The 19,682-nt window shown below is 50.3% G+C and overlaps 1 protein-coding gene across 1 annotated transcript; it reads right to left on the bottom strand.

The window, feature by feature from the left end:
• Positions 1-3,505: 3,505 nt before the first annotated feature.
• CLDN2 (claudin 2) lies at positions 3,506-5,118 on the bottom strand. Its single transcript, XM_084639720.1, has one exon. It carries the CDS (start codon positions 4,933-4,935, stop codon positions 4,246-4,248), a length of 690 nt encoding a protein of 229 aa, XP_084495846.1. The 5' UTR covers positions 4,936-5,118; the 3' UTR covers positions 3,506-4,245.
• Positions 5,119-19,682: the final 14,564 nt, after the last annotated feature.

Genomic DNA, 19,682 nt, shown 5'->3' with positions numbered 1-19,682 from the left:
AGCTGTACCACTGCCTTGCTTTTTTTGGGGGCAAGCTACCCCACGCACTGTCAGTTTACCTATCTGTAAAATGGGACCAATAAAATCCACCTTACAGGCATTGGGGAGGATGAACTGGTGTCTGCGAGAGCTACAGAAATGCCAGAAATTACTAGCAAAGGCAGGGCTTGTAAATGTTTGGAGAGATCCTCGTTAGCCTCAGTGTTTTAATGTGACAGGCAGAGGCTATTTTGTTGCCTGTTTTCCCAGGTTGGGCCGTGACTTTGGCCCTCTCTGATCTTTTTCTTTCTTTAAGTGTCTCAAGGATTAAACATTCCAGCTTCTGGGTCTCTCACTCCCTAGAGAGCTTATTTAATATTCCTTCCATGGGGTAAGTGTATGGCTGTCCCTGCACAGGGAAGTGCTCTGTTTATGTGTGAAACAGGTACAGCCTGGGCAGTGCAAGCTGCCCTCAGCTCAGACCCACAGGGGGCTGCAGGGAGGGGGGTTCTCTCCCCATGGCCTCTCCCTTCCTGTTCCCAAATACCAAGGGAGTGAACTGTGATTACAGTGCCTGTGTGATGACACCTGCCTGCTAATATGCCAATGACTGTGTTACTGCTGCCCTAGGTTGGATTTGTCCCCTTGTCCTGAAGGTGAAAGATGCTGTCTCAGTACCAGTCCTCCGAGCCAGATGGTCCCCCACACAACTAGCTTGAAAGATACTCCTTTGCTCACCTATAGCATGTTCCTGTGGAGGGTCTCAAAGCACTTGGCAAATATCAGTGCATTTAGGCCTGGCAGTTCCCCCTCTGAGATAGGTGGCTGTTACCCCCATTTTACAGATAGGGAAACTGAGGCATAGAGTGATGGTGTGACCGGCTAAGGCCCCATGGCCAATTGCTGGTAGCACTGGGTATAGAGCCTAGACTCCAATTCCCTGGCCTGGCTGCTAGCCCAGAGGCTTTCCCACCTGTGGTCTGCAGAGACCTGCCTGGTCACGTGGTGCCGGCTCTCCTTATTCTGGCGGAGAACAGATGGGGTAGTGGACTGAAGAGCAACAGGGGATGTTGGCTCTAATTTTTAAGAACACCAAAGACTGATCGAGAGAGAGAGAGAAACACCCCGGTTCTCTCTGTCTGTGTACACAGCTTCTGCAGGGATGTTATGCCCGTGCATGGGGGGAGACGGCCCATGATTGCTGTGTATTGCCACAGCCCCTAAAGATCGCAGCCAAGATCAGGGCCCCTTGTGCTGCGTTGGGAGGTGGTAAGGACAGTCCTTACCCCCAGACGCTGACTCTCTCCATAAGGGAATAGTCCTCACCAAGAGTGAAAGTGGATTGAAACCGGCCTGGGATCTCTCACTGCACCAGCCAAAGAGGAGAGGAGTTGTGCAGAAGTGGTGTTTACCCAAACCAGAGAGAGGATTGGGAGCTGCACTCCCCTGCTCCATTGTCCCTTGACCCTGGTCCATGCTGTGAAAACACTTGGGTTCCCTCACACTGGGAAACGCTCTCTGATCACAATGGGGTGGAGGCTGCCACAGGATGCAAACCTGCATCTTCTGCTTCTCCACTCACCTCCTGGACTCATCTTCAGTTGCTAGAAGTGACTGACATATTGGAGGAGCAGACAGAGCGAAGCTGTGAGTGACAGAGCGGTGCAGAGACAGTGCAGCTAGACAGATGGCAGGCACCGGCCCTCAGCATGGAGCGGGAGACCAGAACCTCTGGTGTTCCAGTTCTGGGGAGCACTGGACTGGAGTGTTTGCCCTGGGAAAGAAGGGCTCCCCTGGCTTTGGGCTGTTAGTTAGCGAAGGATAATATGATGTTCTGATGCACAGGATTGCTTGGGGGGATGGAGTCAGTGGCCCATCTGATCTGCCAATGCCAGTCACGTCAGGGTTACTCCCCAGGCTCCCTACCTGTGCGATCCCTTCTCACTGGGGGAGCTTTCCTGCAGACTCCGAGCAGGGATCATTTCACACATGGGCCTGGAAGGTCTTGTCATGTATCCTGGCTAGTGTTGCTGTGTGCCTGTGGACACGTGCCCTGTCCCCCTCAGCTCATTGTTGGAGCCAGTGGCCAGAGCAAGAGGCAACGTGCGGTCCGATTTGGGCCATGTGGGGCCCTGGGCTGGTGCAGCAGAAGGCTGCACATGCTTTTTGCTATGAGGATTAGCCTAGGCAGAGAGAGAGAGGAAGGGTTGAAGCACAGAAGGCATCAGGGAAGAAGGCTCAGTGTCTGAGGGGAAACCATGCAGTGTTCGCCAACCTCAGCATAGGAAGGGGGCATTTAAATGGCCATTGCTAGCACAGGTCCTTCGGGATGCCCAGATCAGCCACCCCCTGGAGCTGGGGTGGGAGCATTTGTGAAGTCCCTGTGTGTTTCCATTGTAATGTGCAAACTTTCACGCACACAGGACAGCGAGGACATCGCCCCTGCCACCGGGGCTATTCCCCTAAATCCCTAGTCCCTTTCCTGCCCCCCCTCACACACACACCTGCTCAGTGCTGTGTGCAGCTGCCGCCCTCCACCGCTGAAGAACATGCAAAGGAGCTTTCACTGGAAGTCTCAGGGCCCATCAGTCATCCAGCGAGGGTCGCTGCTAGGCAAGGAGTGCCCTCTGCCCTCCGCAAGACAGCCCCTGTGAGCTGGGGAATGCCAGGCTGCTCTTAGACTAGCTTTGCCTGTGGGGCTCTGAATTAACAGCAGGGAGTGATGCACGGGGCGTCACACAGCTGTTTGCGCCACGCACAAGACAGGAGGGTCTCATGTGAGGAGGACCCCACCAATAACCCCTTTATAACAATACTGTGTGCCTGTTGAGAGACCCCTTAATAACAATACTGTGTGCCTGTTGAGAGACCCTTCCAGTCTAGGGTCTCCAGGCATTTACCAAGGCAGGTGTTAGCTCTGTTTTACATGGAGGAATGGAGTCTTGCCCAAGGTCACTGGCAGAGCTGGGCTTAAGCTCAGGCATTCCTGGCTCCCCGGGCACTGCTCCATCCACTGGACCATGCTGTCTCTCTGCTCCCTGCGAATCTCTGGCAGGACTGGAGCTGTGCTCCCAGAGGTAATAGGGTTGTGCTAATATATCTACTCTCCGCACTGAGCTCCTGTCACCTGTTTACCTCAGGGCCCAGTTCTGTTCCCCAAAGGTCAGTGGGTATTTTCCCACTGAGTTGAGTGGGACCAGAATTGGGCCCTTCCTGAGCAGCAGCCTGTCTTCTTTTAGATCTGTTTGTTTACTCGGACCATCTGCAAGGGGCCGTGGCGTTCTCATGCCCGAGGGTCACGGCTCTTCAAAGCCAAGCACGGAAACAAACACAGGATTGCACGGGGGGGTTGGGTTTGGGGCTCCCAGTCCCCTTTGAAATATACCTCCGTGCCTCTGCCCTCTGGCTGGGCATCAAGTGGGCAGCTGTAATGGGCACAAGATGGCCTGGCCCAGCGTGGGTGGGGTTCCCTGGGGGTGAGGGCAGAGCCCCTTCGGCGCAGAAGGAAAGCTAAGTCAGCTTCAGCATGACTGTAACACAGATTTATTGCAATGCCTCATCATTCTTGACCCACGGGGCCATTCAGCAAATGTGCTGCTCCCGGAGAGCTGCTGCCTCTTCCCCCCACCCCCCTCCCCAAATCACTCCAAAGTACAGTAAGTGCTTCATGGCCAGTCCTAGCAAGCTCACCCCTGGCCCACCGCCCTGTCAAACGCTCTTCCACCTGCTGTGTGACTGCACCCTCCCATCTTCACTGTCCTTCACCTGCAGGCGGGCGGCATTGGCAAACATGCCCCTTGTTCTGTGTCCAGTGCACATGAGCACGCAGGCCAGTGACCACTTGCGAGAGCCAGGTGCTGGGGCTGCGTTCCACAAGTCCGTCTATTGCTGTGCCGACTGAGCACTTGCTGCTCTCATGCGGACGGCCATCTGGGATGCTGCTCTTCCTCTTGGTGCAGAGGGGGGTTCCCAATGGAGAGTGCTCCCCTGGGCTTGTGTTTTGCTGCCTGCCACTTGAGGGGGCTATGGCAGAAGGCCAGAACCAGCCTAGTCCATGCGAGCTGCTGAGTGCCTTGTGGGAGCATCGGTCAGTCAGTGGAAATTGGGATTCAAGGACAAGTGCATGAGAGAGACGAGCTCGAGTGATTGGTTCGGCCTCTCCTCTTACCTCCCCCAGTCCAGTCCTTCTGAGTGGCCCCCAAGGCAGGTGAGGGTTTTAGATACCGGCTGCCTTACTGCTGGGGAGTTGGCCAGACCTTGGGGCTCCTACACGTACCCAGTCAAGTTGTAGCCATTGAACTCACTCTTAGGTTTTTGAGTATGGCTGATGGATGGCTGGGGGGTCACCAGGGCTTTGGATTGGTAGGCGCTCTGGTACATTGTCTCAGACTCCCGGGGCGGGCAGGATGCAGAGAGGATGCAACCGCCAAGGAGGGTTAGCAAGGCTGAGACAATGCCCAGGTACAACGCTTCCCCCATCTCATACTTGGCGCTGTCTGGGAGGATCGGGTTGTAGAAATCTCGCAGCAGCACGTGGGTGCTCCACACCACGGGGATGAAACACAGCACACCCCCCATGATGAAGATCACACCCCCTGTCACTGCTACCCTGTCCTTGGCAGAGGAGCCCTTAGCGAAGATGGTACACTTCATCCCCATCACGGAAACGATACAGGCCAGCGAGGAGACAGCACAGGAGGTCACCATCAAAGCCTGAGCTGCCTGGATATCGGACGGCAGGGCCAGCAGGGAGTTGTAGCTATCACACTGGGTGACTCCGGTGCTTTGTATGGCACATTCCATCCAAAGGCCCCGGGTGAAGCCCACCGCCGTCACGATGCTGGAGCCAATGTAGGAGTTTTTCTTCCAGCTGGGTAGGAGCGTGGTGATCACTGTGCCCAGCAACCCCAGCCCCGCCAGGATGTAGCCCACAAGCTGTAGCCCGACTGAGATCATCTTCAGTCGCTCTCCTCACCTGGCTGTGGCTGACTGCTCCTGCCTTTCCTTGCTGGTTGCCTGGCTCCTCACCACCAGCCCCTTTCCTGTCTTTCTATTGTCCCAGCTGTTGGAGAGCAGCTCGGTGATCTGGGCTTATCTCCTCCCCGGTCCTTGTATGCTAGGTCTGTGGGGCTATCTGTGTGGGAGCGGGAGAGAGGGGAGGAGAAACTCCCTGGAAGGAAAAAAAAATCCATAGCAGATTAAATATTGACCAGAGACTTCTGAGAGATGCCAAGTGCCCTTTCACCTCCGCTATCATTCCAAACAAGTTTTTGAGAGAAAAAGCCCCCCAAATAATAAACTCAACCAAGGGAGTCTAAATGTGCCTTGGTGGCAGGGGCCTGGCGAAACACCCATGTGCAGGAACATGAGACGAATCAGAGCTTTGCTCCACATCTCCATGTTCCCTTCCAGCCCGGCTGCTGGATCAGCGGCTAGTGGCACGTGCCATTGCATTGCCTGAGCTGGGGCACCCTGCGATTAGACGCTCTCTCTCTCTCTCTCCTGCAGCCTGGTGGGGAATCGCCTATGGCTGCCCACAGATCCTGACCCCTCTGGCCCCCTGTGTTTGAGAACACCACCTCCCCGGAGCCATCTCCACCAGCCATCGCTAATGTCATGCACATAGGGAAGGAGTGCGCTGTAAGTGCCAGGCCAGCGCCCAGCTCCCTGTCAGCCCAGGCCAGTTTGAGCAGTAATGCAAAGGCAGCCTGAGGGGTAGTGCTGTCAGGATGCAAAGCCCTTCAAAACAGAGACCCTGTCCCTGCTCCGAGGTTCCGCTCATCTGGGATGACTCCACCTTTATCCCTAGGTGCAGCAGGGACTGGGCCAGGGAGGAGGCTGTGTGTTTCCCTCCTGAAGAAGATCCCCTAGGCTCCCTCGCTGACTGCCTGATGGGAACAGCACTAGTGAGAAGGCGCAGCTCCAGGATGCTGTCCCTGGGAGCCCTGCCGTGGCAGCTCAGGTGACAGCAGAGACCTAACCCTGAAGAAGCTCACCCTTCGGAGGTGAGGGGACAGCTCAGGTCTCCATGTCCATCTCATCCTGGGCTCTCTCACACTGCTCCCCACCCTCAGCTACAAACCTGTTTCCTCTGGGGCATGCAACTGCTTGGCCCCTGCCTGGCATTCGCTGGCCAATTCAGCACTTCTTAATGCTGTAGGAGCAGAATTCATTTCTGCTGGGGTTCCTGCCACTCCTGGTGTGTACAGCACAGCAACGCATAGGCCTCTGAGCACTGGGATGGAGGGAGGAAAGGTCTCCTGGCCCCTGTGCTTTCTGCCCTCAGTTACGTTCTCCTCAGTGCAGGGCTCGTTCTCCTGCATTTTCTCCCGTTCCATGTGGTGTTTTCAGGACCTGCCACCCCAGGTGGCTTTGGCTGAGCACTGGGAGGGACCTTGCTCCCTGTCGCACAAGCTTAGAGTCCAGTAGCTAACACAATCCAGTTGGGAAGCTTCCAGGGAAATGCCAGAGAGCAGTGGGATGGCCCTTGGGAGTGGATCTGATCATCCTGCTTTGGGAAAATCTTTATTTTGAATTCAGCCCCTTTCCCTCTTAAAACATCTTCTGAATAAGCCCATCCCCTTGCAATCAGTGGTTCCCCAGTGGGTTTGGGGCTACATTTGGGGATCACTGCAGTTCTGAGCTTAAGCCATAGTGTGCACCAGTGCCTCGTGGCTGAATCCCCCAGAGCCTCAGACTGCGGGGGAGGAAAGCAGGCTGTGTTTAGGATCGCTTCCTAATCTTTCCTTGGAGGGGAAGCTGAGACATGTGAGAGAGAGGACTGTGGCCTGAAAGGGAATGACATCATCTGGGAATTAACTGCTGCAGAGACATGCTTTGCTTTTTGTCTTTGGTTTGGTGACCAAGCAGGGCCCCAGGCTTCCAGCAAGGAGTGCTATATTGCCTAGTGACACCTGCAGCTCTAACCCAGATTGTCACATTAGTGGGGAGAACTTAAATTTGCTGGTTGTGTTGGCCAGGTGCACTCCTTTCACAGGCTGGCCTTTCTGGGTCCCAGGCAAACCCTGTCTGCTAACAGCCTGGGCCAGAGAGACACCTCAGTTAAGTAACTAAGGCCTGGGATGTGAAGTCAGAAGACCTGGTTTCTCTTCCTGCCTCTGCTAGTGAGTTGCTGTTGACCATGTGCAAGTCACTTAGGTCAGATGTGGGCAGCTGGAATTAATGGGTGAGTTGAGACGCCTAGGGCCTGATTTCCCCAGGCACTTAATGCCCATGCCTCTCCTAGCCACCAATGGTGTCTCCAGCTGGGCACCTAAAAATGGAGATGCCTGAGTTGGTGGAAATGATATTCTGAAAATGTTGGTCGCCACCTGTCTATGCCTCAATATTCCCATCCCCAGCCCAGGGGTCTGCCTGCTCAGGAAAGTGCTTTGTAATCTGCAGAGGAAAAGCACTGCCTAAGTGTAAAGTGTTTATAATAATGTCAGCCTAGGAGAGGTTCTGTAACTGTCCTAGGGGACTTGGGTGAGCCATGGTTGCTGATTTCAGGTGGAGAGAGGGATCCTTTTGTTAGCAGCCCCTCAGTTGGCACAAGGAGGAAACAAACTTGACAGCAGTGCAGTGCAGTGCAGTGCACCTGCTGCTTGGCAGTGACAATAGCCCAGGCTGGGATTGTGAACGATCCCTAAGGGCTGCTCTTGTTCTGTACTCACGCTGCTGTTCGGTGCTCTGCTGGGGTATTTCTCCAGCTGCAGCACCTCTCCTTGGCCCTCCATTGTCTCTGGCTTCCGCCAGGCCCCTCCCAGTATGGCATGACAACATGGACACATGTAGACCGCTGCATTATACGTATACTTCTGGAGTTTTGCAGCAAATGAATGTCTTTCCCTGTCCCCGTTTGTTCCAAAAATTCCCACAGGTGCATTCAGAAATGGGGGCTGGCACCCCTAAAAGACACAGCCATTGCAGGCCAGCTGCCTCTTTCCCTGGAAAAGTCAGCACCCTGCTTTTACAGTTGGGTTGCCAATTTTGGTTGGATATATTCCTGGAGGTTTCATCATGTGACATAATCTTTAATTAAAGATTAATTTTTAATTTCTGGAGACTCTGGGATGATCCTGGAGGGTTGGCAACCCTCTTTGAAAGCAACAACCCGAGAGAGAATAGAACACAGCAAAAGAGTCTCTGGCCTGTCCCCTTTCCCTCAGATCTGCCTCGTGATCATTTTGTTGCAAGTTTTCCCAACATGTCTTTGTTTCCCTCCCTGCCACCAGCGCCCCCACACCCCAGCCCAGCAGTTTGATGGTATCCCAGCTGTCTACCTTCGGTGTTTCTGTTGAGCACATCACACTAGTCTCTTGGCACTGCCCCTGTTAGTCCCAGGGCATTTCACTGGTGCCAACCGTCTGGGTCGTATCACAGCTCTGATGTGACCTCTGGAGATGACTGCAGTGTGGACTCCAAAAGCGGAGAGACGTGTTGTTCAAAGGTCTGGCTTAAGCCCTGCCAAGTGACATAGGCAGAGCTGCATCCCCCGTCCCTGAAATGCAGCCAGGAAGAGAATCATAGAATTGTAGGACTGGAAGACACCTCAAGAAGTCATTTAGTTTAGTCCCCTGCACTCACGGCAGGACTAAGTATTAAAGAGGAGTGTTGAAAGCCAGCAGCAGCCTGTATGTATGGCTCAGCGACACTCTGCGAGGGCATTGGGACTGGCTCAGGCCAGGCCAGGAAGTGAAGAAAGGAACGAGGGGAAATCTCATCCTGGCACCAGGGCCGGCTCTAGGCACCAGCAAAGCAAGCACGTGCTTGGGGCGGCACAGTTCCAGGGGCGGCGTTCCGGCCACCCTTTTTTTTTTTTTTTGCTTGGGCCGTTGCGCTCTTGGAGCTTGGGGCAGCAAAAAACTTAGAGCCGGCCCTGACTGGCACCCAGAGAAAAATGCACAAAGGCTTTGAAATACTTACTGGAAATACAGCAACCGGAGGGAGCGATGGAGTAGCCGAGTGGGGATTGCACAAGGGGCATGAGTTATCCAAGTGTAGGAGGACCATGTCTCCTTGGGACAGGGCGAGCAGAGAGGAGGCCGGGGTTCAGGGCGATAAAGGATTTCTAGTGGTTAACTGCAGCTTTGCAAAATCCATCTGCAAATCTTAGCCTGGGGTCAGAGGCTTATTCCAGATCAGAACTAAATCCTTGAGAAGATGCAAAGCATTGAGGAGCTGTGGTCACCTTTTTGTTTGTCCCTCCCCCCCAGTTAATTAAAATTGTAAATATTTGGCAAAGGGGTTTGGGGTTTATTGCCCATGTGATTTTGTGGGAGGGGTGTGGAGGGAAGGGAGGATAGAGCAGCAAGAAGATGGTTTGGGGCAAACAACTGTAAAGCTGAAAAGGTGCCGATTTGGTGCAGTCTCCAATCTGTGCCAAAGTAGGAAACTGACTAGGCGAGGAGTGACGCAGATGGTGAGAGCTGCCCGTGGTGGTAGAGAGAGGGTTGGACTCTTACTGGTGAATATAGGATTGCCCATAAATCTACAGAGCTGATTTTAGATAGCAGCATTCTATAAGCATCCCTTTGAATTGTCTCAGCCAGTGCATGGGGAAGTGTCTTGGAACTGAAGGTGAATTAGACACAGGGGAGACAAAATGTAAGAGTTCTTGAGTTAGTGCAAGTGTTCTGCTACTGCTCTTGTACCTCCATCCCGACATATGCATCATTGTGCCCCCATTAGATCCTCTGGTGGGATAGCCGTCAGCACGCGGGTTTTCCTTGGAGAGCGGCCATCAAGGCACTGGCCAGCTGCAGCCCCACTTATCTTATGAGCTCAGATTATCAAGATCAAAGGTCACAGGGATACTGCTGCATGCATGGTACTTCTGTCACCAGTGTAATGGCAGATCTGCTGTAGATAGGCCATGGCTCTGCAAACTCTCAGCCCCATGGGGTGTGAGAAATGCAGATGCAGAAAGGGGGTGTGTGACTCTCTGACCTTTGTCTGACTCTTTGCCACAAACTCCGAAGTGTGCTGGGTCCAAAGGTCTGGAGAAGTGACAGCTAAGCAGAGTGTGCCAACACCTTCCCGGGCCAAGCTGTCGCCTCTGAAAAGGGCAAGAGAGACCATTTGGGAGGCTGAGGTGTGAAGTCTCCCATTTAGGCTACACTTTCCAGACTCCTGTCCACTCCGCTGATCCTATCTTTGCTGGTGCTAGTCATGAGATGGGTGAACGCTGCTATGGGGTCCTGACAAGTGTGATCAAAGAATCACTGCAGCCGGTACGCCCATACATCAGACTTGTCTAACCTCAGGCTTGGGGCTTTCCCAGGGCGTCAAACCTGCATCCAAATCGCAGGCTCTTTCGTGCCGCAGCTGTGAAAGTGACACTAGCGAGGAGGAGGGATAGAGAGAGAGCCCTGTTAGGCAGGCTGCAAAGGAGAGCATTGGTGAGCACTTGAGCCCTGCTGTTGGTGGGAGTCACTGAAAGTTGGGAGCTGGCGTTTTAAAGAATTCCTGTCAGGGTTTTTGCTTTGTCAAGAGAAGCTGTGGGGCCAGGGGAATGGTCACCATGGCCAGTTTCCATTCGTAGGAAGCCAGGCGGTACATGCTCGAAGCAATTGGGCTGGATCCCATGACAGGGCAGGTTGCTATGGTGTGCAGTTGTCAGGCCCCCTCATGTGACCACGAGTTGATTTAATGAGCCTGAGTAAGGGAGACAATGTCCCTGAACCAAAGAGCTTGTGAACTACAACAGCCAAGTATAAACCAAGGGAGGTGGGGAAGGGCTGCAGTCGTGATGGCAAAGGGATTGAGCTGGGGCGTGCGCGTCTGGCTTGTTTGTACCATGGCTGTTGTATAAAATACAATGTGAGCGGTGGGGAGGGGGGCAGGTGTGGGCAGGTAGAGGTAGAAAGTGAGCCAGTTACGTGAGGTTTGGATGGAGTGGCGGGGGAGGGGAGGTTTCCAGGTGTCACAGGGTGACGGGGCCCGTGAAGAGGGAGCAGGGGTCCGTGCACCGGGGCTGCCGACCTGCTGCGCCATTGGGGCTTACGGGGAGGCACTGTGGTCTTCGTAAAGAGGAATGAAGCAGAGGGCTGCAGACGCTGGGAGGCTCCTGCGGGCTGCAGAGAGGTGAGGGCTGAGAGCCAGGTGAGCAGGAATAGAAAAGACTGGAGTTAGGGAGGGCTAGGAGTGGATTGCCAAGGCAGGGAAGTGCTGCAGAGAGCAGATCAGGGGAGAAAAGAGAAGCCCCAGGACTGCGCATTGTTGTGTGATTTAGGCCATTAAATTAGACCCTGGGAGAAGGGGAGCTACTGGACAAAAATAAAGCCCATGAGGAATTAATAAGGGGTGCAAAGAAGAGATCGGATGCAGGCTGCTACTGAGGCACACCAGGCCAGAAAGGGGACCCTGTGGGGCAGGCGTGCCATTCTACAGCGCCCCCTTCTGGCCTGCTGTGGCTCAGCTTGTGGGTTGCCTGCCCAGGGCTAGCCTGTAGGGCCTGATTCTCCATCATGCTGGGCAGCTCTGTCCCTGGCTGACTCCAGGTGGAATTACGGGAGCCTAGCCCCTCTGATTATCGGAGCGTCGGGGTCGAAGCTGCTGGCCGGCGATGAGCTTGGGTTTGGTACACAGGGCACTCCAGGGGAATGGAAGGCTCTGTATTAGGAGGAGCAAGTGTCCCCACACCGCCAAGAGTTGGCCCAAGACAACATCGACAGGGGGCCAAGTCATCCGGCTGGAAGAAGGCGTCTATTCCTCCTGAGCAACCCTACAATAACAACTCAGGCTCCTGAACAGGATGGAGGAAAACGAGCTGAAAGGCAACAGTTGCCCATCCAGTATCAGAAACAGTGGGAAGGACAAAATGGCGGCCTGCGCCCACTTGTTGGATCATATTAAAGAAGTTCTGTATTAAAATCACAAATGAGTTTGATTCCCCAGAGTTTAAATTCCAGGGTATTACTAATTCAGAGGTCTCTTGGTTTTTGGTTCTGTTTCTCTCCCTCTATGTGTGAAACTTGCAAGCTGCTAATTGCGTTAGTACATTCTAAGACAGAGTCTGTTCTCAAAGCAATTCACAGAGAGAGAGACTCAAAGCAATACTCTGTAACAACAGAAACAGCACCCAGAGACTCCCCACCCTTTTGTTGTATTAACCATTGTGATTAAAATAGAGATAGAGGATGTATGTGGATGGATGCTTGGTGTGGATAATAACTGAATGATCAGGGAGGTGCCAGCCTAAGAATCCAGTGTCCATCGGCTGAAGAAGGCGTCAAGTGGAAATAACCAGAGGACCCCACCCGGAGGGCAGACTGGAATCCACCCAACAGCCTCAAGAATGGGAGAATCAAAGAACAAGATAACATCTTGGAGCCGTCAGGAATGTGCTATCTGCTGATTGATTCAGCAACAGCATGATGAAGCAATTCCCATAGACTGGCATAGGAAGAAATTCCTATAAAAATAGACTCTAAAAAGTGAGAATTTTGGGGTCTGATTCTGCAAATCAACTTCCAGGAGCATCAGATGAGCATCTGACAAGGCCCTGCTCCCTCCTCATGTCCAGGCCACCTGGCCAGTGGCTTGGCATGAGCAACTCTAAGGCTGGTAACTATGATAACAACCTTGCAGAACCTGTGAGCGTGTGTTTGTATGAATGAATGTGTGAATAAATATGAGATTGAATGGCATGTTATAGCTATAACTAACTGCTTACTATGATTCTTTCTGTATTCACAATAAATGTGGTATTTTGCCTTTTTCCCTTTAATAAGATCCTGCTGGTTTTTATTTTATTGGTACAACATTTTGGTGGAGAATTGCGAAAGGGGGAATATTGGTAAAAAACCTCAGTTATTGTAAATATTGGTGTGCACACCGCCAACTCTAGTGAGCTAGGCATTTCTATTAGGTTAACCAGACCTGCTGGCCTCCGAGAAGGTAGCAGGGGACCTGCTGGCCTCCGAGAAGGTAGCAGGAAAAACAGATTAAACCAGACCTGCTGGCCTCCGAGAAGGTAGCAGGGGACCTGCTGGCCTCCGAGAAGGTAGCAGGAAAAACAGATTAAACCAGACCTGCTGGCCTCTGAGAAGGTAGCAGGGAAAACAGATTAAACTAGACCTGCTGGCCTCTGGGAAGGTAGCAGGGGACCTGCTGGCCTCCGAGAAGGTAGTAGGGAAAACAGATTAAACCAGACCTGCTGGCCTCCGAGAAGGTAGCAGGGAAGAACAGGTTAACCGGACCTGCTGGCCTCTGAGAAGGTAGCAGGGAGAAACAGGTTAACCGGACCTGCTGGCCTCCAAGAAGGTAGCAGGGAGAAACAGGTTAACCAGACCTGCTGGCCTCTGGGAAGGTAGCAGGGGACCTGCTGGCCTCCGGGAAGGTAGCAGGGGGAAAACGCATAGATTAAGCTATGATTTCAGAATCTAGGCTGTGTCACTTGCTAAGTAATACCAGCAGTGACAAAGAGATTGAAATATCCATGTTAAGATGTTTAAAAGAAAACAGGGTAAGCCAGTACCAGAGGGAGGAATGGAGTCAGAAGGAACTCCAACCTCACCTTTTGTTAAAGAAATTACACCTTTTAAACAAATCCTTCAAAAATGTGGGCACAGTCCTTGGACTAAACAAGCCCTAGCTGATGTCTGCACTATTTCGGACTTAGAGGATAGATTGGCTCAGTATATCCTCATATACAAACCTTCTAGTGCTGCCAAAAGAGATGCAGCAGCAATTTGGTTGTTGTGGGAGGCATGTAAGGGTTCTTCCCTCCGCTTGTCTTCATGTAAAGAGGAAAAGGCACAAATGGAAAAGGGAGCAGACAACTGGAAGGTGCTGGCTACAAATACCCAAAGCCAGCTGAAAATAGTGAAAGAGGCACTCCAGGAATACAAAAAGAGTGAAAAAGTTAACTCTGCAGAGGCTGGAGGGAGGCAGGTAAAGGGGGAGAAGGTCCTATGTACGGCACCCCCAGGCATAATTACAAAGAGAAAAGAGAGTAAAAAAAAAAAGTTAACTCTGCAGAGGCTGGAGGGAATTAAGCAGTTAAACTTTGTATTTCACCCAAACAACTTTTAACCGAAAATGTTAAAAAGGAAAAGTGTTAGAGCATTCTTGGTTTCTTTGCAGCCATTCTGAAAGAAAAATGGGCCCTTTTCCAAAGGAATGTCTGTAAATTAGCCAGGCAAAAATAAACTATCTGATTAAAATCATTTGACTGGACAATTTAGTCAAATTTGCTAAAAGAACATAAGAGGGTTCTATTGGAACTTAACTGCCTCAAATGTATCAAGGGAATGTAAGATGTAAAAAACAGAGCAGTGTGGAAGGGATGTTAAGGAAAAGAAAATGTGTATGTATCTGTCTGTGTGTGTGTAAATATGTAAAGTTCTAAGGACCAGTTAGTTTTGTTTTTGTTTTAAATAATGCCACTCAAAATCCATTTGACTCTTTAATTCAAAGTTGCAAAACTGACAGACCTTTTTGCTAGACACAGGTAATTAGTGTTGTTTGGCTTTGGGATTTGGCATTTAACCCTTAAAAGGTAACTCAATGCTTTACAAAATTTAAAATGTTTTTAAGTTGTGGCTGCAGCAGGGCAGTCAAAATCAGGAGAATATAAAAAAAAATATTTTGGATTCTTTTTGTTTGTTTTTTGTTTGTTTGTTTTTGTAACAAAATAGCAGATGAGAGTTATAGTAAAAAAAAAATTAAAAAAAGACAGTGCCTCTCTGAAGCAACAGCAGGGGTGAGGTGCACAAAACAAAAAGAAGCAATGTTAGAAACACTGAGTCTTAAAATGGCTCTGAGTAATCAGACTGTCACTTTGATAAAGGTACATGAAAACTCTGTAAGCAAAAAAAAAAAGAAATAGTGACACCTTATGTAAAAATGGATCTGGATAATGTTATAGAAGTTAAACTATGGAAGGAATGTGCATTTGCCCCAGAACATGTGCAGGATATATTGTAGAAGGGGCAAAAGAAATGCAAACATACCATGCTACTTAATTAAAATGCTATTAGGGCTCCAAAGGGAGCCACAATAGGTTGGGTTTTCTTTTTCAGATTGCTGTGTGTTTTGGAAGCAGAAGTTAAAAGTAATCAAAACTCTGGTGAAAGTTGATTGTGTCCCTTTTAAGATAGAGTCTCTGAGCTGCTGATGGCTTTAAATCCAAAAGCAGGAAGTTTCTGTGAAAATGCAAATTACCTAAATGATAAAGGAAGGAAAGAACTAGCAGCACAAAGGAGCTGCAGATAAAGGACATACCTAGTCAGCAAACAAATTGTCTAAATAAAAGGCATGGGATAACAAGATAATTTTAATAAATTTAATGATAATAAGTATCCCTGTAACAACGTATAGTGTGTATGATTTTTGGAAAAATCCTTTAAGGTCGTATGGTAATGATGCTTCTCAGTTATTACCTGTAAATAAAACTTAAAGCTTAACACAGCAGGAAAAACATTATAAACTTGGTCTGCTGTATAAGAAGGAAAACTCAGGGATTTAATGACTAAACAGTGGGATAATTTCCCCATAACCCTTAAAAGATAAAAGCCTTTGAAACCTGGCCTGCCTATAGAACAAAAACAGGAAAATATGGGGGCAATTTCTCTGTTTTGCCTGCAATCAGCAAGGGTATTTGTAAAAGAAATATTTTAAGCAATAATCTGCCACCCCAAAAGGGGTAGAAACATGTTCTTTTTGTCTTTCAGAAAATCAGGAAAAGCTGCCAGCTGAAAAGCAACCCAATACCATGAATCTACTGTCACAATAGAAATTGTGTTCTGTGTTCTATGTTTTGTCTTGTGTTTTGTGTTGTTGCTAGCACTGTTGTGTGTTTAAAAAAAAATACTGAAGACCTGCAGGTAATTAAAAATAAATTAAGCTTTCTGTCCCAGCTACAGGACAGCCTGATACAAAAACAAGTACATGCCAATGTAGACTTGGTCCAAATTGGTCTGGGTAACCTAAAAGGCCGATGGAATCTTTAGTAATGGCTTAATACTACCACATGGCTTATCCATAAAAAAATATATATATATTAGAAATAGGAAACTACACAGCCATAGCTATGGGATGCACTGAAATGCAGATACTTGCACTAGCTACTTTGGAACACAAAATGTTCTGGGTCATATTGGGAAATATTAAGGGTTTGATGCATTTGTTAAAAAAGAAAGAGATCATTGTTTGACACCTATCAATATGAATGGATGCAATATGTTTCCACTATTGTAAACCAGACTTGTTAATGGGAGAAATTGTTGTCAAAATTGCACACCAACAGTCCCTGGAGGCAAAGGTATTGAAGGTTAACCCACTCCCCATATTACACATGGGATCCTTTTGGCTACCCTGGACCTTGAGCCAGTGGGCTGGGGAGGGAGGGAAGCTATTGGACACTAGAGGTTGTACCGAATGGACTCCTCAAAAGTGGGTGTGCCTCACCTTGCCTGTTGCCCCAGAACCTTGTAGTAAAGATACATCACTAGGATCATGTATGTGGCATGAATTGGAATCACAAACTCAAATTGCCTCACAGTACCTTCTCTTGAATAGGCTACATAGAAAGTGACACTGACGATTATAAATCTTAGTGTCAAAAGGGGGATTATGTTGGATCATATTAAAGAAGTTCTGTATTAAAATCACAAATGAGTTTGATTCCCCAGAGTTTAAATTCCAGGGTATTACTAATTCAGAGGTCTCTTGGTTTTTGGTACTGTTTCTCTCCCTCTATGTGTGAAACTTGCAAGCTGCTAATTGCGTTAGTACATTCTAAGACAGAGTCTGTTCTCAAAGCAATTCACAGAGAGAGAGACTCAAAGCAATACTCTGTAACAACAGAAACAGCACCCAGAGACTCCCCGCCCTTTTGTTGTATTAACCATTGTGATTAAAATAGAGATAGAAGATGTATGTGGATGGATGCTTGGTGTGGATAATAACTGAATGATCAGGGAGGTGCCAGCCTAAGAATCCAGTGTCCATCGGCTGAAGAAGGCGTCAAGTGGAAATAACCAGAGGACCCCACCCGGAGGGCAGACTGGAATCCACCCAACAGCCTCAAGAATGGGAGAACCAAAGAACAAGATAACATCTTGGAGCCGTCAGGAATGTGCTATCTGCTGATTGATTCAGCAACAGCATGATGAAGCAATTCCCATAGACTGGCATAGGAAGAAATTCCTATAAAAATAGACTCTAAAAAGTGAGAATTTTGGGGTCTGATTCTGCAAATCAACTTCCAGGAGCATCAGATGAGCATCTGACAAGGCCCTGCTCCCTCCTCATGTCCAGGCCACCTGGCCAGTGGCTTGGCATGAGCAACTCTAAGGCTGGTAACTATGATAACAACCTTGCAGAACCTGTGAGCGTGTGTTTGTATGAATGAATGTGTGAATAAATATGAGATTGAATGGCATGTTATAGCTATAACTAACTGCTTACTATGATTCTTTCTGTATTCACAATAAATGTGGTGTTTTGCCTTTTCCTCTTTAATACGATCCTGCTGGTTTTTATTTTATTGGTACAACACACTGAAGTCGATGGCAGAGCCCCTCATGCCGGCAGTGAGAGCAAGACTGAGTCCTGGGTGAGGATGCCGTGGCTAAAGGCTGGCTAAGGCTCCCACACAGAGCTCAGCAATGCCCAGGGCATGCCAGCTCAGCGCTCGCTCTCTTTACTCCAGGGCAGGCCCATGTTTTCCTAACCGCCCCCTCACATCTGCGCACTGCACAACCTGTAATATATTTAGTGTCCTAACGCTCCTGGTAGGCAGGGAAGGACTGTTATCCCCGCGTCTCCCCAGCCCTCTGGTTTGTGTGTGCAAGCGGCATTTGCACGCGCAGCCTGGCTAGGCAGACCCTGAAGGTTAGAGGGAGGAGTGTGAATGCACACACAAGCTGGAGTGCCCCTAAACACAGATCCTCAGCATTGTGAACCGGAGGGGAGGGGATCCTGAAAATCTGTGCCATGGTGTCTGTCTGTCTGGTGCGTACAAATAACCCCAATGTGATTCCCCCCTCCCCCCCACCAGTGTAACAAAGGTGATGGGGCACTCAGGCTAGTTCCCAGAGGCTGCAGGGCTCTCTGGAGCAGGGTAGCGGGGAAGGGAGGAGGACGGGGGATCTGGACTGACTGGCTGAAATACCTCTCTCAGCAGCAGCCTTCTCCGCCCTCCCCAGGGTTTGTTATTCTAAGACTCCTGGCCCAAATGAGAAACAAATGGGGAAATGTAAGAAGCCCTGCACAGGCTGCCGTGCAGGCAAAGGCCTAACCACTGTCACAAATGGGGGGCAGAGGGAAGCCCCGGGGGTGACAAATTGTGTTCTCCAGAAGGGCCCAGCAAAGCCTGCAATGCTTGTTCCCAGAGCCGGAGCATTTGGGACAGCTGGACGCAGAAGGCAGAGGCTGGACGGGACCATTTGCTATTTTCTTTTCTTCTCCCACGCTCAAGGCATCTTGAGAGAGGGGGCTGACCTGTGACCCCACTTTGCCTCCTGCCCCCGTCCCCACCCTACCAGTGTTTCTAAGCCGGGTCTCACCCGATGATGAGAATAGCAAACGGGGAAGAGGCATATCCTTGGAGTGGGTCTCCTGGGATAGGGTGGGGGCATCCTACAGCATCGTGTTTAGGTTGCTTTTATTTACCTCTTTGCATGCCCTGTATTCTACATCAGCTAAGGCCCATGTGCTTCTTGCTGTACTGTTATGCTGAGGCTGAGGGGGATGGTTGCTGACTCTGTTTCAAAGTGAAAGACAGTTAATCTGGGGTTAGAATGAGGGCAGGGAATGGAGGCAAAGGGGTGGGAAGCAACTGGCATGAAGTCCCCCCCAAATCAGACCCTAAAACGGAATGTCTCTGGAATGAGGGTTATTTTCCCTGCTGTACGACACCCGGCAGCAGCTCTGCACAATGAGCCTTGTTTGGAATCAGACGCATGCTGTTTCCCTGCCTGCCTGCATCAGTTTCCCCTGGTCTCAGCCGGCAGGTGCGTGATGTGAAGTGCCCCATAGCCCAGGCTCCCATATGGATAGCTGCATGGCTCCTCAGCCCCAGGGGGTGGGGATGGAGGAGAGGCCCAGCACAGAGAAGGTAACATTTCTGGCTTTACAGCACCTGAGCAAACACAGTTGGGAGGGGGAATAACACCCGTGACTCCCCAGGGCCGAGCAGCACTGATCCCCTAAATGTGCCATAAAAAGACCAGAGCACAGTCCCCTCATGTTTGGAATCAAAGGGCAGTCGGAGGCATCGGAGCAGCCAGCGTGGTGGGGGAGTAGGCCAGGGCTGGGGTCCCATCCGTGCACTGAATCCCCAAGTTCTTTCCCTTGATTATTTCTGTTGAACAAGCAGTGGGAGCTGGGTCACCTCCATGGCAGGCTGCTATGCGAATGGGCAGGTGGAAGGACAGCACCAGTCCAGTGGTCACGTGGGCCCAGAAAGGAGATGTCTCATGGCTGTCAAAGCCCACACTGACTTGTAGAGTGACCTTGAGCAAGTCACGTAGGCTCCGATCTTCAAACGTATTTAGGCACTCATTGAAATTCCCTTGACATGGGAGCTAGGTGCCTAAATACCTTTGAGGTTGTGGGCCTTTCCCTCCCCATGTCTGAGCTTCCTCCACTGTAAAATGGGGCTAACAATACAGTCTAGCTAATGATTTTATACTGCTGTCCATCATCGTTGTATGTGGGCACCTTCCATATGAAATTGATAGCAATGGGGAAGT

This window comes from Lepidochelys olivacea, assembly GCF_965140295.1.
Source record: "Lepidochelys olivacea isolate rLepOli2 genome assembly, chromosome: 9".
Lineage (NCBI taxonomy): Eukaryota > Metazoa > Chordata > Testudines > Cheloniidae > Lepidochelys > Lepidochelys olivacea.
Note: the sequence above shows the minus strand (reverse complement) of the source record. Positions and strands in the feature narration are given on the sequence as shown.